At 43.5% G+C, this 16,868-nt stretch overlaps 1 protein-coding gene across 1 annotated transcript in view; it reads left to right on the top strand.

Annotated features, from left to right (window-relative positions):
• The window catches only part of LOC121536820 (potassium voltage-gated channel subfamily H member 7-like), a 119,034-nt gene that overhangs the window by 98,633 nt on the left and 3,533 nt on the right, over positions 1-16,868 (top strand). The window contains exons 11-13 of the mRNA XM_041844398.2: positions 1,232-1,325; positions 1,497-1,730; positions 13,999-14,155. Of these exons, the coding sequence (XP_041700332.2) occupies positions 1,232-1,325; positions 1,497-1,730; positions 13,999-14,155 (485 nt within the window). The remainder of the gene's footprint in view (positions 1-1,231; positions 1,326-1,496; positions 1,731-13,998; positions 14,156-16,868) is intronic.

The following is a 16,868-nucleotide window of genomic DNA, read 5'->3' as shown; positions in this document are numbered from 1 at the left end:
TATATTTTGGTTTCATCTGACCATATGACATTCTCCCAATCCTCTTCTGGATCATCCAAATGCACTCTAGCAAACTTCAGACGGGCCTGGACATGTACTGGCTTAAGCAGGGGGACACGTCTTGCACTGCAGGATTTGAGTCCCTGGCGGCGTAGTGTGTTACTGATGGTAGGCTTTGTTACTTTGGTCCCAGCTCTCTGCAGGTCATTCACTAGGTCCCCCCATGTGGTTCTGTGATTTTTGCTCACCGTTCTTGTGATCATTTTGACCCCACGGGGTGAGATCTTGCGTGGAGCCCCAGATCGAGGGAGATTATCAGTGGTCTTGTATGTCTTCCATTTCCTAATAATTGCTCTCACAGTTGATTTCTTCAAACCAAGCTGCTTACCTATTGCAGATTCAGTCTTCCCAGCCTGGTGCAGGTCTACAATTTTGTTTCTGGTGTCCTTTGACAGCTCTTTGGTCTTGGCCATAGTGGAGTTTGGAGTGTGACTGTTTGAGGTTGTGGACAGGTGTCTTTTATACTGATAACAAGTTCAAACAGGTGCCATTAATACAGGTAACGAGTGGAGGACAGAGGAGCCTCTTAAATAAGAAGTTACAGGTCTGTGAGAGCCAGAAATCTTGCTTGTTTGTAGGTAACCAAATACTTATTTTCCACCATAATTTGCAAATAAATTCATTAAAAATCCTACAATGTGATTTTCTGGAGTTTCTTTCTCTCAATTTGTCTGTCATAGTTGACGTGTTCCTATGATGAAAATTACAGGCCTCTCTCATCTTTTTAAGTGGGAGAACTTGCACAATTGGAAGCTGACTAAATACTTTTTATCCCCACTGTAAAACACAGGACAATCAAGTTTTTGGGCCTATGCTCAGGGCCACCGCTATAAAATGTTCCTGTATCAGATTATATCATATTAATTATTTAATATTACATTACATTTGCGAGATGGGCCTAGTGATCGATCCCAAATGGCACCTTATTCCTTATTGAGAGCACTACTTTTGACCAAAGCCCTGGCTTCTGGTCAAAGGTTTTAATAATATTATATACTATTTGCGAGATGGGCCTAGTGTGCATCTCAAATGGCACCCTAATCCCTATTTAGAGCACTACTTTCACCAGAGTTCTGGGCCCTGGTCAAATGAAGTGCACTATAAAGGGAATAGGGTGCCATTTAGAACGCAGTTTCAGTGATTGTACGTGCTGATGTTTCCATCTACACAGGCTGCGTATTCTCACGCTAGTGATTCCGATCCAGAAGACATTAAGAGCACAAAGAGCCCAAGAAGAATCTCCGTCACACCACATCCAATTGAAGGTGGGTTCCAGATTCACACTCCGCACGAGCACTTCCTCTTTTGCATGCATTTGTTTTATTGTTCTTTTTCACTGAGCAGCTCTCTAAGTCCCAGAAGAGATCAGTGCTTTCTTTCTGTGGCACTAGAGCACGGGTGTATTCCACTGACTCGTGTTGATTACAATTCCACAGGGGGAAGCAACAAGGAAACAGAAAATGACTCGGAGAAGGAGTCCTACTCTGGCCTAAAGAGAGCTTCAGTTGACCTGAAATGCTCAGGGAAGGCGGAGCAGAGGTCCCTGGGGTTGGCCATCCAGAGGTGTCCCTCGGTGGAAGACCCTGCACTGGGGCTTGACTCTAATAATACCGGAGACATCCAGGCTAGAGACAGCATGGAGAGAACTCCCTCTTATGACGATAACATTGGTAAGCAGAAATACAATGATAACCCTTACTGTGCTCACACATTACATTTGGTTCATTATCCATCGATGATCTAGTCCCAACATATTTAGTTTGTCAGCGATCAGGTTTTCAAGATATATAACTTTCTAAATACAGAAATACAGCCAGTATGATGCATTTTGCATATATAGTGTATACACAAGTATGTGGACACTCCTTCAAATTAGTGGATTCTGCTATTTCAGCGACATCCGTTGTTGACCAGTGTATAAAATCGATCACACAGCCATACAATCTCCATAGACAAACATTGGCAGTAGAATGGCCTTACTGAAGAGCTCATTGACTTTCAACGTGGCACCGTCATAGGATGCCACCTTTCCAACTAGTCAGTTCGTCAAATTACTACCCTGCTAGAGCTGTCAACTGTAAGTCCTGTTATTGTGAAGTGGAAACATCTAGGAGCAACAACGGCTCAGACGTGAAGTGGTAGGCCACACAAGCTCACAGAACGGGACCGCCGAGTGCTGAAGCAAGTAGAGCATAAAAACGTTCTGTCCTCGGTTGCAACACTCACTACCGAGTTCCAAACTGCCTCTGGAAGCCTAAGATCAACATGTGCAATGCCAAGCGTCGGCTGGAGTGGTGTAAAGCTCGCCGCCAATGGACTCTGGAGCAGTGATAATGCGTTATCTGGTATGTTGAATTATACTTCACCATCTGGCAGTCCGACGGACGAATCTGGGTTTGGCAGATGCCATGAGAACACTACATGCCCCAATGCATAGTGCCAACTCTAAAGTTTGGTGGAGGAAGAATAATGGTCTGGGGCTAACCCCTTAGTTCCAGTAAAGGGACATCTTAACGCTACAGCATACAATGACATTCTAGACGATTCTGTGCTCCTAACTTTGTGGCAACAGTTTGGGGAAGGCCCTTTCCTGTTTCAGCATGACAATGCCCCGTGCACAAAGCGAGGTCCATACAGAAATGGTTTGTCGAGATCGGTGTTTAAGAACTTGACTGGCCTGCACAGAGGTTGTTATAGCAGCAAAGGGGGGACCAACTCCATATCAATGCCCATGATTTTGGAATGAGATGTTCGACGTGCAGGTGTCCACATACTTTTGGTCATATAGTGTATGTCTAAAGATGTTAGGTAAAGTGGGACTTTTTGTATCAACCTATGTGACATGAAAGAGGTCCAACCAACTTTCTGGTAGAGAATGCAGTGATGAGTACTAAAAGTGTCGCCCATAATAAAGCGCAGTGCGCTATGATAAACTGCATCTAACGGCTTAAATGAATTGGCACTTCATATAGATGATGTCACCATAGTCTAGGACTGATAGGGACATCAACTGAATAATCTGCTTTCTACTATGTAGCGAGAGGCAGGACCTATTTCTATAGAATAACGCCATTTTTATTCTCAGCTTCTTAACTCATCAATATGCTTTTAAAAGACAGCTTTTCATCCATCCAGATACCCATATATTTGTAAGCAGGGACATGATCAATATGGAAACCATCCAAAGTACATAAGCTTAAATCAGTTATTTTTAAGCACTTTTTTTTACCTGCATTCAATACTAATTTCAGGTCAGTAAAGTTTTTTTGTAATACAATGAAGGCAGACTGTAGTTAAGATAGATCCTGGTCAACAATGGAGGCAATAGCACACACAACAGCATCATCGGCATACAAGTGCAGGTTACATTTTTTTATATTGTTAATGTAAACAATAATTTGTGCTGGACCCAGAATCGACCCCTGCAAGACACCTTTCATAATATCCAGGAAACCTGATTTAACACCATCAGTAGATACACATTGAGTTCTATCTGTGAAGTCATTTTTAAACCTGTTACATGCAGCCTGGTCAGGGCAAATTGAGGAAAGCCTCTGAGTTAGCAGTCAGTGATCAACCGTATCGAAAGCCTACGACAGGTCAATGAAGAGGGCAGCACAATGTTGCCTTTTAACCATAGAGTTAACCACATCATTAATAACTAGAGATGAAGCATAGATGGTGCTATGATCTGGTCTAAAACCCGACTGATGTACACTACCGGTCAAAAGTTTTAGAACACCTACTCATTCAAGGGTTTTCCTTTATTTGTACTCTTTTCTACATTGTAGAATAATAGTGAAGACATCAAAACCATGAAATAACACATATGGAATCATGTAGTAACCAAAAAAGTGTTAAATAAATCAAAATATATTTTATATTTGAGATTCTTCAAATACCTAACCTTTGCCTTGATGACAGCTTTGCACACTCTTGGCATTCTCTCAACCAGTTTCATGAGGTAGTCACCTGGATACATTTCAATGAACCGGTGTGCCTTCTTAAAAGTCAATTTGTGGAATCTATTTCCTTCTTAATGCATTTGAGCCAATCAGTTGTGTTGTGACAAGGTGGGGGGTATACAGAAGATAGCCCTATTTGGTAAAAGACCAAGTCCATATTATGGCAAGAACAGCTCAAATAAGCAAAGAGAAACAACAGTCCATCATTACTTTAAGACACAAAGGTCAGTCAATACGGAACATTTCAAAAACGTTGAACGTTTCTTCAAGTGCAGTCGCAAAAACCATCAAGCGTTATGATGAAACTGGCTCTCATCAGGACCGCCACAGAAATGGAAGACCCAGAGTTACCTCTGCTGCAGAGGATAAGTTCATTAGAGTTACCAGCCTTATAAATTGCAGCCCAAATAAATGCTTCACAGAGTTCAAGTAACAGACATATCTCAACATTAACTGTTCAGAGGAGACTGTGTGAATCAGGCCTTCATGGTCGAATTGCTGCAAAGATACCACTACCAAAGGACACCAATAAGAAGAAGAGACTTGCTTGGGCCAAGAAACACGAGCAATGGACATTAGACCGGTGGAAACTTGTCCTTTGGTCTGGAGTCCAAATTTGAGAGATTTGGTTCCAACCGCCGTGTGTTTGTGAGACGCAGTGTGGGTGAACAGATGATCTCCGCATGTGTATTTCCCACCGTAAAGCATGGAGGAGCAGGTGTTATGGTGTGTTTTTTTGGTTGCTGGTGACACTGTCTGGGATTTATTTAGAATTCAAGGCACACAACCAGCATAGCTACCACAGCATTCTCCAGCGATACGCCATCCCATCTGGTTTGGGCTTAGTGGGACTATCATTTGTTTTTCAACAGGACAATGACCCAACACACCTCCAGGCTGTGTAAGGGCTATTTTACCAAGAAGGAGAGTGATGGAGTGCTGCATCAGATGACCTGGCCTCCACAATACCCCGACCTCAACCAAATTGAGATGGTTTGAGTCGGACTGTGGGAACTCCTTCAAGACTGTTGGAAAAGCATTCCAGGTGAAGCTGGCTGAGAGAATGCCAAGAGTGTGCAAAGCTGTCATCAAAGCAAAGGGTGGCTATTTGAAGAATCTCAAATCTCAAATATATTTTGATTTGTTTAACACTTTTTTGGTTATTACATGATTCCATATGTGTTATTTCATAGTTTTGATGTCTTCACTATTATTCTACAATGAATGAGTAGGTTTTCTAAAACTTTTGACTGGTAGTGTACATTTAGAATACTTTTCAAAGATAAGATCTTATCTGAGAATTAATCAAGGATTCTAATATTTTAGCTAGGCAAGAAAGTTTAGAAATAGGGTGATAATTATTTAGGTCACAAGGGTCACCACCTTTGTGAAGGGGGAGTACATGGGCCGCCTTCTAAACCTTTGGGATAGTACCAGATATAAATATGGGTTAGTGATTCAGAAATCAGGGGTGCAGAGAGCTGCTGCTAAAATGGATCATGCATATCAGCCCCAGTGGATGTTTCAAGACAAAAACAGAAAGAGGAGTGTGTGTTACAGTCTGGGCGTTCCAAAAGCTCCTGCTACATCAGACAAACGTGATGAAAGTTCATTATCAGCCTGTCGTTTGTTTCAAATCACAAAAGAGCTGCTCTTACCCACACCAGCATTAATCAATGTACACAGCATGTATTAGCAGTGTGTCTAGCAGAAATATCACCAGAGTTAGCCTGACTACGACCCACTACTTTATTATTTGTTTATTTGCATCCCCATTAGCTTTTGCAGAAGCAGCAGCTACTCTTCCTGGGGTCCACAAAAAAAACACAATACATGACAAGTACCAAAACACTGATACACTGATAGACAGTTACACAAGGGCAGTTACACTAATGTTTAATTCCAACAATATACAAACAATACAACCACAAAAAATAATACAAACAACACAACAAAATAGTTGTGTGTTAGATTGTCTGTGTGTGCGTGTGTTTGTGTGTGTGTCCCCTCACAGACCTTGCCGTTCCATAAGATTTTTTAAATCCGTTTTTTAATAGGTCATTTTTATATTTTCTGGAGTAATTGGAGATAGAAGGGAGTTCCATGCGATAATGGCTCTGTATAATACTGTGCGTTGCCTTAATTTGTTTTGGACTTGGGGACCGTGAAGAGACCCCTGGTGGCAGGGCTCGACATTAAGGCTTGTCCGGGGCAAATAAAAAAATAGTCGGACAAGCAGAATATAGATCTCAGTTGTCCGAATGGCCAAGTAAAAAAAAATCACAATATCAAACAATTACTCAGATCAGAATTGGATCAGGTAGCGGCACTGCCACAGTGCACAGCAGGGCAGTGCATGGTTGACAATGAGTAAATTGGCTATATTCCTATTTGCTATAGCCTATTTCAATAAATGTGTTATATTTACACAAAACAAGAGAACAATGTAGACAGAGCTAAGATTCTGACCAAAGTAGCGGAAAATATTTGGTTAGAAAATATATATATATATTTTTCTCTCTCTCATATTTTTACAGCAGACACTCCGATGTCTTATTGTTGCAAAAGCCCAAATGTTATATTTTCTCTCCATTTGATATGAACATGACTTGGCCTATTAAGCCACTCTTTCAGTTTAATGCATGCTAGATTTGCAATGTGAAACCTACATACAATGCATATAATAGCCTAGGCCTAATAAGAGGGGAGGATGAGAAAAAATGTGAATCAGTTTATAATTATCCTGTTCTGAGGACAGCAGAGTTGCTCTGCAGCCCATGACGATGTATCACCCATCACAAGACACACAGCCAGCGAGACTCGTTAACTGTGTCACTCGATACATCTGCACGCTTCTGCATAAGGCCTTGCTAAAGATTTGGCTCCACTAAATATATTTAGTCAATGTCATTATTCCTCGTCCCTCCCGTAGAATGCCAGCCAGTCTTCTTGTATTTACTTATTTACTTTTCTTTGTACATTATTTTGGATGGTCGCTAGGGGCCGATAACATTGTCTATGGCAGGGGTGTCCAACTCATTCCATAGAGGGCTTAGTGTCTGCTGGTTTTTGTTTTTTCCAATCAATAAAGATCTAGACAACCAGGTGAGGTCCTTAATAATCATTTACCTTAATTCATTAATCAAGTACAAGGGAGGAGCGAAAACCCGCAGACACTCGGCCCTCTGTGGAACGAGTTTGACACATGATGTATGGGCAAGAGCAGAAAATTATTTCAGATCCCTCCTATGTACTTAATTCATTTTCAGTCACCCTTTTGCTGAAGGTGTTACGGACAAGTAAAACATCTATCCTAAATAGCTAAAAAAGTGAATGTCAAGCCCTGCCTGGTGGCATGTCTTGTGGGGTATGTATGGTTGTCTGAGCTGAATTTTATTTGATTATGCAGACAATCTGGAATTTTCATCACAGTAATATTTCTCATAAAAACTAGAAGAGAAGCAGTTAGTCTCTCGTCAACCCTCAACCAGGAAAGACTGGCATGTTGTTGATGTTAGTTCTATATAGGCAGTTAAGGGCAAGGTGTGCAGCTCTGTTTTGAGCCAGCTGCAGCTTTGCTAGGTCTTTCTTTGCTGCACTTGACCATATTACCAGACAGTAATCAAGATGGGACAAAACCAGAGACTGAACAACTAGTACAATTGATTTGTGTCAAAAACACAGAACATCTTGTTATAACAGACATACCCCTCCCCATCTTCACAACAACTTTGTCAATATGACTTGACAATGATAATTGACCATCCAATGTTATACCTAGGAGTTTAACTTCAACTTGCTCAATGGTCACACCCTTTATGCACAACTCCAGTTAAGGTTTAGGTCGTAGAGAATGTTTTGAACCAACTACAATGCTTTGAGTTTTAGATGTATTTAAGACCAATTTATTATTAATCACCCATTCTGATACTGAGTGTAACACCTTATTTAGAATTTCAGTGAGCTCACTGTAGAGTGTGGAATCATCTGCATACATAGTCATTCTAGCTTTGTGTAAGACCAGTGGCAAATCATTTGTAAAAATAGAGAAGAGTAGCAGCCCAAGGCAACACCCTGAGGAACACCGCACTGCACATATCTGATGTTAGAGAAGCTTCCATTGAAGAACACTCTCTGGGTTCTATTGGATAAATAATTTATTCAATAACAATTTATGATCAATAACATCAAAGGCTGCAATGAAATCTAACAATACAGCTCCAACTATCATCTTATCCATTTATTTTAACCAATCATCAGTCATCTGAGTCAGTTCAGTACACGCTGAGTGCCCTTCTCTATATGCATGCTGAAAGTCAGTAGTTAACTTGTTCTCTGAAAGATAGCATTATTTTTGGTCAGTTTACTAAGAACAGGCAGCAAACTGGTTGGGCAGCTGTTAGAGCCAGACAAGGGTACTTTCCTATTTTTAGGCAGTGGGATTACTTTAGCTTCCTTCCATGCCTGTGGACACACACTCCTTTAGGCTTTTGTTAAAGATATTGCAAATAGGGGTGGCAATACAGTCTGCTACCATTCTCAATAGTTTCCCACCAAGGTTGTCTATACCTAGTGGCTCATCATTATTGATGGATAAAAATAGTTTTTCCACCTCTCCCACACTAACTTGACTAAATTCAAAACAGCTATCCTTCTCTTTCATTATTATATATTTTATACAAAAATATGATGGTTCACTGTTCAATGTTGTCATTTCACTTCTGAATTTTTCCACTTCACTAGTGTCATGCCCTGGCTCTGGGGACACTTGTATGTTGAGCCAGGGTGTGAGTTTCAGTTGTATTCTATGTGTTCCATTTCTATGTTGGCCAGTGTGGTTCTCAATCAGAGGCAACGAGTGTCAGCTGTGGCTGGTTGTCTCTGATTGGGAACCACATTTAAACAAGCTGTTTGCCCACAGTGGTTGTGGGATCTTGTTCTAGTTGGTTTGTGTTAGACCGTTGACTGTCACGTTATCGTTTAGATCGTGTATCACCTATAATAAATATGTTCGCATTCAATGCTGCGCCTTGGTCCTCCTCTCTTACCGACGATCGTGACGGAAGATCCCACCAGAACTGGACCAAGCAGCGGGTCCAGGAGCCATCGCCAGCGAAATCCCTAGCGGATATCCAGCGCCTCCTCGACTGGGTCAAGCCGGGTGAGGAAGAGAGGGGCTTGACGTGGAAGCAGAAGGGCGAAAGGCTGGCGAGAAGTATGGAGACCTGGTCCACGGGTAGGAGTGAAGCCCATAACATTTTTAGGGGGGGGCTAACGCCGTGGACAACGGGCCAGCAGGAGACCGCGACAGAGCGGCCCAGCGGGTTGGCAGAGGAGGCCGCCAGGTTACGGGGGCCACTGGTCGAAGAGGGGATGGAAGGTGTAGAGGCACGGCGAGAGGTACTGGGGTGTGTTACCAGTCCGGTCCGGCCCGTTCCAGATCCCTGCGTAGGGCCAGTGGTGTGTGTCCCCAGTACGGTCCGGCCTGTTCCTGCTCCCCGCACCAGGCCAATGGTGCGAGTCTCCAGCCCGGTCCGGCCCGTTCCTGATCCCCGCACCAAGCCAATGGTGCGCATCGCCAGCCCGGCCCGGCCTGTTCCTGCTCCCCGCACCAAGCCTATGGTGCGCTTCGCCAGCCCGGCCCGGCCTGTTCCTGCTCCCCGCACCAAGCCTATGGTGCGCGTCGCCAGCCCGGTCCGGCCTGTTCCTGCCACTCGCACCAAGCCAGGGGTGCGAGTCGTCAGCCCGGTCCAGCCCGTTCCTGCTCCACGCACCAAGCCAGGGGTGCGTATCGTCAGCCCGGCCCGGCCCGTTGCTGCTCCACGCACTAAGCCAGGGGTGCGCATCGTCAGCCCGGTCCGGTCCGTTCCTGCTCCACGCACCAAGCCAGGGGTGCGCATCGTCAGCCCGGTCCGGCCCGCTCCTGCTTCCCGCACCAAGCCAATGGTACGCGTCGCCAGCCCGGTTCGGCCCGCTCCTGCTCCTCACACCAAGCCAGTGGTGTGCGTCGCCAGTCCAGCACGGCCCGTGCCTGTTCTCCACACCAAGCCAGTGGTGGGCGTCGTCAGTCCGGCACGGCCCGTGCCTGTTCCACTGGTGCCTGGTCCGGCACCGGTCAGATGCGTTACGCCGGAGCTAGAGCAATCCGCTCCATCAGTGTGCAGTCCAGCTCCGGCCAGCGGGGCCAGACCGGACCAGGGGTACTTTGGGGGGTTGGAGTGGGGATCAGGCCCGGAGCCGGATCCGCCGCCAAGGCGGAGTGCCCACCCGGTCCCTCCCCTGTGGTATTTAGTTGGCGCGGTCGGAGTCCGCGCCTTTAGGGGGGGGGTACTGTCACGCCCTGGCTCTGGGGACACTTGTATGTTGAGCCAGGGTGTGAGTTTCAGTTGTATTCTATGTGTTCCATTTCTATGTTGGCCAGTGTGGTTCTCAATCAGAGGCAACGAGTGTCAGCTGTGGCTGGTTGTCTCTGATTGGGAACCACATTTAAACAAGCTGTTTGCCCACAGTGGTTGTGGGATCTTGTTCTAGTTGGTTTGTGTTAGACCGTTGACTGTCACGTTATCGTTTTGATCGTGTATCACCTATAATAAATATGTTCGCATTCAACGCTGCGCCTTGGTCCTCCTCTCTTACCGACGATCGTGACAACTAGTGAAGTAGTCATTGAAATGATTGGCAATATCAAATGCTTTTATTATAAATGACCCATCAACTTCAATGAACGATGGAAATGAATTGGGTTTTCTGCCCATGATTTTATTTAAGATACTCCAAAAATATTGATGTCATTTATCTTGGTTTGGTATTATAGTTTCTTCTTCGTTTTGTTACGTTTAGTCACAAAAGTTCTCAATTTACAGTATGTCAACCAAACAGCTGAGCAGCCTGACTTGTTTGCCACCTCTTTTGCATGAAAACCTTTCAACCATACCATTTTTCAATTCATCATCAGTCCAGGGGGCTCTAACAGTTCTCAAAGTGAATTTCTTAACAGGTGCATGCTTGTCAACAATTGCTATGAATCATTTTTAAATACTTCCAGTGCTGCATCTGGATTCACTTCCTCATACACATCAGATCAACATAAATGTTTTTCATCTTCAACAAAAGTCCTGAGAAAACATTTTGTATGATCTCTTATAAATTACATACTTTAGGACCAAACTTTGGCGTTCCATTTTATTGCCACAATGTTATGGTCACTACAGCCAATGGGAACTGATGTTACTTTGGAGCAAAGCTCTGCAGCATTAGTCAATATACAGTGAGGGAAAAAAGTATTTGATCCCCTGCTGATTTTGTACGTTTGCCGACTGACAAAGACATGATCGGTCTATAATTTGAATGGTAGGTTTATTTGAACAGTGAGAGACAGAATAACAACAAAAAAATCCAGAAAAACGCATGTCAAAAATGTTATAAATTGATTTGCATTTAAATGAGGGAAATACGTATTTGACCCCTCTGCAAAACATGACTACATGACTACTTGGTGGCAAAACCCTTATTGGCAATTACAGAGGTCAGACGTTTCTTGTAGTTGGCCACCAGGTTTGCACACATCTCAGGAGGGATTTTGTTCCACTCCTCTTTGCAGATCTTCTCCAAGTCATTAAGGTTTCGAGGCTGACGTTTGGCAACTCGAACATTCAGCTCCCTCCACATATTTTCTATGGGATTAAGGTCTGGAGACTGGCTAGACCACTCCAGGACCTTAATGTGCTTCTTTTTGAGCCACTCCTTTGTTGCCTTGGCCGTGTATTTTGGGTCATTGTCATGCTGGAATACCCATCCACGACCCATTTTCAATGCCCTGGCTGAGGGAAGGAGGTTCTCACCCAAGATTTGACGGTACATGGCCCCCTCCATCGTCCCTTTGATGCGGTGAAGTTGTCCTGTCCCCTTAGCAGAAAAACACCCCCAAAGCATAATGTTTCCACCTCCATGTTTGACGGTGGGGATGGTGTTCTTGGGGTCATAGGCAGCATTCCTCCTCCTCCAAACACGGCGAGTTGAGTTGATGCCAAAGAGCTCAATTTCGGTCTCATCTGACCACAACACTTTCACCCAGTTCTCCTCTGAATCATTCAGATGTTCATTGGCAAACTTCAGACGGCCCTGTATATGTGCTTTCTTGAGCAGGGGGACCTTGCGGGTGCTGCAGGATTTCAGTCCTTCACGGCGTAGTTTGTTACCAATAGTTTTCTTGGTGACTATGGTCCCAGCTGCCTTGAGATCATTGACAAGATTCTCCCGTGTAGTTCTGGGCTGATTCCTCACCGTTCTCATGATCATTGCAACTCCACGAGGTGAGATCTTGCATGGAGCCCCAGGCCGAGGGAGATTGACAGTGCTTTTGTGTTTCTTCCATTTGCGAATAATCGCACCAACTGTTGTCACCTTCTCACCAAGCTGCTTGGTGATGGTCTTGTAGCCCATTCCAGCCTCGTGTAGGTCTACAATCTTGTCCCTGACATCCTTGGAGAGCTCTTTGGTCTTGGCCATGGTGGAGAGTTTGGAATCTGATTGATTGATTGCTTCTGTGGACAGGTGTCTTTTATACAGGTAACAAACTGAGATTAGGAGCACTCCCTTTAAGAGTGTGCTCCTAATCTCAGCTCGTTACCTGTATAAAAGACACCTGGGAGCCAGAAATCTTTCTGATTGAGAGGGGGTCAAATACTTATTTCCCTCATTCAAATGCAAATCAATTTAGAACATTGTTGACATGCGTTTTTCTTGATTTTTTTGTTGTTATTCTGTCTCTCACTGTTCAAATAAACCTACCATTAAAATTATAGACTGATCATTTCTTTGTCAGTGGGCAAACGTACAAAATCAGCAGGGGATCAAATACTTTTTTCCCTCACTGTATGATCAATACAAGTGGATGTCACAGATTCAACACTATTGGTATGCACTGTAGTTGGTTGAGTGATAACCTGGGTCATAATACAGCTCTTGAAGTCAATGTTCAGGTCACCCAGAAAATAGAGCGCTCTGTTAACATCACACCCAGTATCAAGCATTGCACACATATTATCCAAATACTGACTGTTAGCACTTGGTGGCCTATAGCAGCACCCCAAAAGAAGAGGCTTTAGATGAGGCAGGTGAACTTGCAACCACAACACCTCAACAACATTTGACATGAGATCCTCTCTAAACTTTACAGGATTATGGCTCTGAAGCTATACAGCAACACCTCCCCCATAGGCATTCCTGTCTTTTCTGTAGATGTTATATCCTTGTATTGCTGTATCATCAAAGGAATGATCTAAGTGAGTTTCAGAGATGGCCAGTACATGAATGTTATCCGATGATAGCAAGTTACTGATTTCATGAACCTTAATTCTAAGGCTACATACATTAATAGGGGCTATTCTTAGCCCTTTCCTGGGTAGCTAATCGGAGGTAGAAATAATATATTTTAAAAAGTTAAAAACATTGTTTGGCTAATAGAGTCAGTCAATCAGGCACTTGTGAGTGTGTGTTGTTGGGCTGAAGCTACTGACCCGGAAGCTTGGTTCTCTCACTTCTCCCAGGCTTTTGGGAGGGAGCGTGGGGAATGAGCTTGTCGTAGTGGATGTAAGCAATGTCCCCACACTCTCTGGTAGCTTTCATAGCTGGGATAAGTTATTTCCACCTCTGGCACACAGCTTCAGAGAAGTCCTCGTTGAGGAAGATGTTGGTTCCTCTCAAGTTCTTGGCTCTCTCCAGAAATTCCATCTTGTCCTTGAACCTTAGGAACTTGTCCCACTATGTCCCACTATGAAATAGAAAACAATTTTGTCTCCTGAAACACTAGCTAGGCAAATAAATTACAAACACAAGGAACAACACACAGCAGCTTTTCACCAAAAGATGAATAGTGTTCTATTTTAGTGGTTGGTTGGTTTAGTGATTACCAGGCTCCTATGCTCTGACCCACATGTGAACTTGTAAAGGATGTGTTTCCCTCCCTCGTCAGATCTGTGCAATGACAAATGGGACTGCGAGAAACCCCGAGACTACCTGGATGAGTCAGCACAATTGCAGGACCTGAGGGGCGAGGATGACGATGCCAGTGAAATCACATACGGAGAGGTGGAGCAACGCTTAGATCAGCTCCAAGAGCACTTAAACAGGTAGGCCTACTGTACTGCACTCCTTTGGCCATCTCTGACCTTTACAATGTAATGTCTAACATTCATGGAAATCTAACTTCAATCCAGCTATAAAGCTCTTGTTTTTCTATACTGTCTCATGGAGACAACGGAAATTCTGAATTCGCATAAAAAGTCCATTGTTGTTACTGTTGCATTTTGTGAATCCGTCTGGCCCTGTGGGCACCTCATGACTGAAATCTATGAATCCCAAATAGACAAGTCACCCAGAATGTGTCTAAAAGCTGTTATAAAACCATACGAAAAATGACAGCACACACTCTCCAATGAATACAAATTCAAACAACATCACAACATGTAAATAGAAACTTGTTCCATGTGCAGTATTATATTTGAATCCCCATTATTTCCTGAGGCAGTCAAACAGGTTGAGAGGAGAGATATCAACACACCTGCAGCCAGCAGGCTGCCGAGAGCAGACAGACAAACAGAAGGTGGTATTTTTAGCATGAATTATCACAGAGAATAGGAGACCTCAAATAAAATCTTATTCGTCACATCAAATCAAATCAAATTGTATTTGTCACAAGTGCCGAATACAACAGCTGTAGACCTGACCGTGAAATGCTTACTTACAAGCCCTTAACCAACAATACAGTTTTAAGAAAAATAAGAGGTATGAAAAATAGTTATTAAATAAACTAAAGTAAAAAATAAAAGAGCAACAATAAAATAACAATAACGAGGCTATATACAGGTACCGGTACTGAGTCAATGTGCGGGGGTACAGGTTAGTTGAGGTAATTGACGTAATATGTACATGTAGGTAGGGGTAAAGTGACTATGCATAGATAATAGTTAATAAACAGCAAGTCGCAGCAGTGTAAAAAAAAAAGGTCTGGGGCTAACCCCTTAGTTCCAGTGAAGGGAAATCTTAACACTACAGCATACAATGACATTCTAGACGATTCTGTGCTTCTAACTTTGTGGCAACAGTTTGGGGAAGGCCCTTTCCTGTTTCAGCATGACAATGCCCCGTGCACAAAGCGAGGTCCATACAGAAATGGTTTGTCGAGATTGGTGTTTAAGAACTTGACTGGCCTGCACAGAGGTTGTTATAGCAGCAAAGGGGGGACCAACTCCATATTAATGCCCATGATTTTGGAATGAGATGTTCGACGTGCAGGTGTCCACATACTTTTGGTCATATAGTGTATGTCTAAAGATGTTAGGTAAAGTGGGAGTTTTCGTATCAACCTATGTGACATCAAAGAGGTCCAACCAACTTTCTGGTAGAGAATGCAGTGATGAGTACTAAAAGTGTCGTCCATAATAAAGCGCAGTGCGCTATGATAAACTGCATCTAACGGCTTAAATGAATTGGCACTTCATATAGATGATGTCACCATAGTCTAGGACTGATAGGGATATCGACTGAATTATCTGCTTTCTACTATGTAGCGAGAGGCAGGACCTATTTCTATAGAATAACGCCATTTTTATTCTCAGCTTCTTAACTAACTCATCAATATGCTTTTAAAAGACAGCTTTTCATCCATCCAGATACCCAGATATGTGTAAGCAGGGACATGATCAATATGGACACCATCCAAAGTACATATGCTTAAATCAGTTATTTTTATGCACTTTTCTTAACCTGCATTCAATACTAATTTCAGGTCAGTAAAGTTTTTCTGTAATACAATGAAGGCAGACTGTAGTTCAGATAGATCTGGTCAACAATGGAGGCAATAGCACACACAACAGTATCATCGGCATACAAGTGCAGGTTAACATTTTTTACAGACAACTCGATATTGTTAATGTAAACAGTAAGAAGTGCTGGACCCAGAATCGACCCCTGCAAGACACCTTTCATAATATCCAGGAAACCTGATTTAACACCATCAGTAGATACACATTGAGTTCTATCTGTGAAGTCATTTTTAAACATGTTTCATGCAGCCTGGTCAGGGCAAATTGAGGAAAGCCTCTGAGTTAGCAGTCAGTGATCAACCGTTTAGAAAGCCTATGACAGGTCAATGAAGAGGGCAGCACAATGTTGCCTTTTAACCATAGAGTTAACCACATCATTTATAACTAGAGATGAAGCATAGATGGTACTATGACCTGGTCTAAAACCCGACTGATGTACACTACCGGTCAAAAGTTTTAGAACACCTACTCATTCAAGGGTTTTTCTTTATTTTTACTATTTTCAACATTGTAGGTGGGGTCAATGCAATTAGTCCGGGTAGCCATTTGATTAGCTGTTCAGCAGTCTTATGGCTTGGAGGTAGAAGCTGTTAAGAAGCCTTTTGGACCTAGACTTGGCGCTCCGGTACCGCTTGCCATGTAGTAGCAGAGAGAACAGTCTATGACTAGGGTGGCTGGTGTCTTTTCCTCACCGTTTTTAGGGCATTCCTCTGACACCGCCTGATATAGAGGTCCTGGATGGCAGGAAGCTTGGCCCCAGTGATGTACTGGGCTGTACGCACTACCCTCTGTAGCGCCTTGCGGTCAGGGGCTGAGCAGTTGCCATACAAGGCGGTGATGCAACCAGTCAGGATGCTCTCGATGGTACATCTGTATAACTTTTTGAGGATTTGAGGACCCTGCTCCATTACAGCCTGTCAATGAGAATGGGGGCGTGCTCGGCCCTCCTTTTCCTGTAGTCCACGATCATCTCCTTTGTCTTGCTCACGTTGAGGGAGAGATTGTTGTCCTGGCACCA

Source organism: Coregonus clupeaformis, chromosome 23 (assembly GCF_020615455.1).
Source record: "Coregonus clupeaformis isolate EN_2021a chromosome 23, ASM2061545v1, whole genome shotgun sequence".
Taxonomy (NCBI): domain Eukaryota; kingdom Metazoa; phylum Chordata; class Actinopteri; order Salmoniformes; family Salmonidae; genus Coregonus; species Coregonus clupeaformis.
The sequence above is the reverse complement of the archived record's forward strand: the minus strand, read 5'-3'. Positions and strand labels throughout refer to the sequence as shown.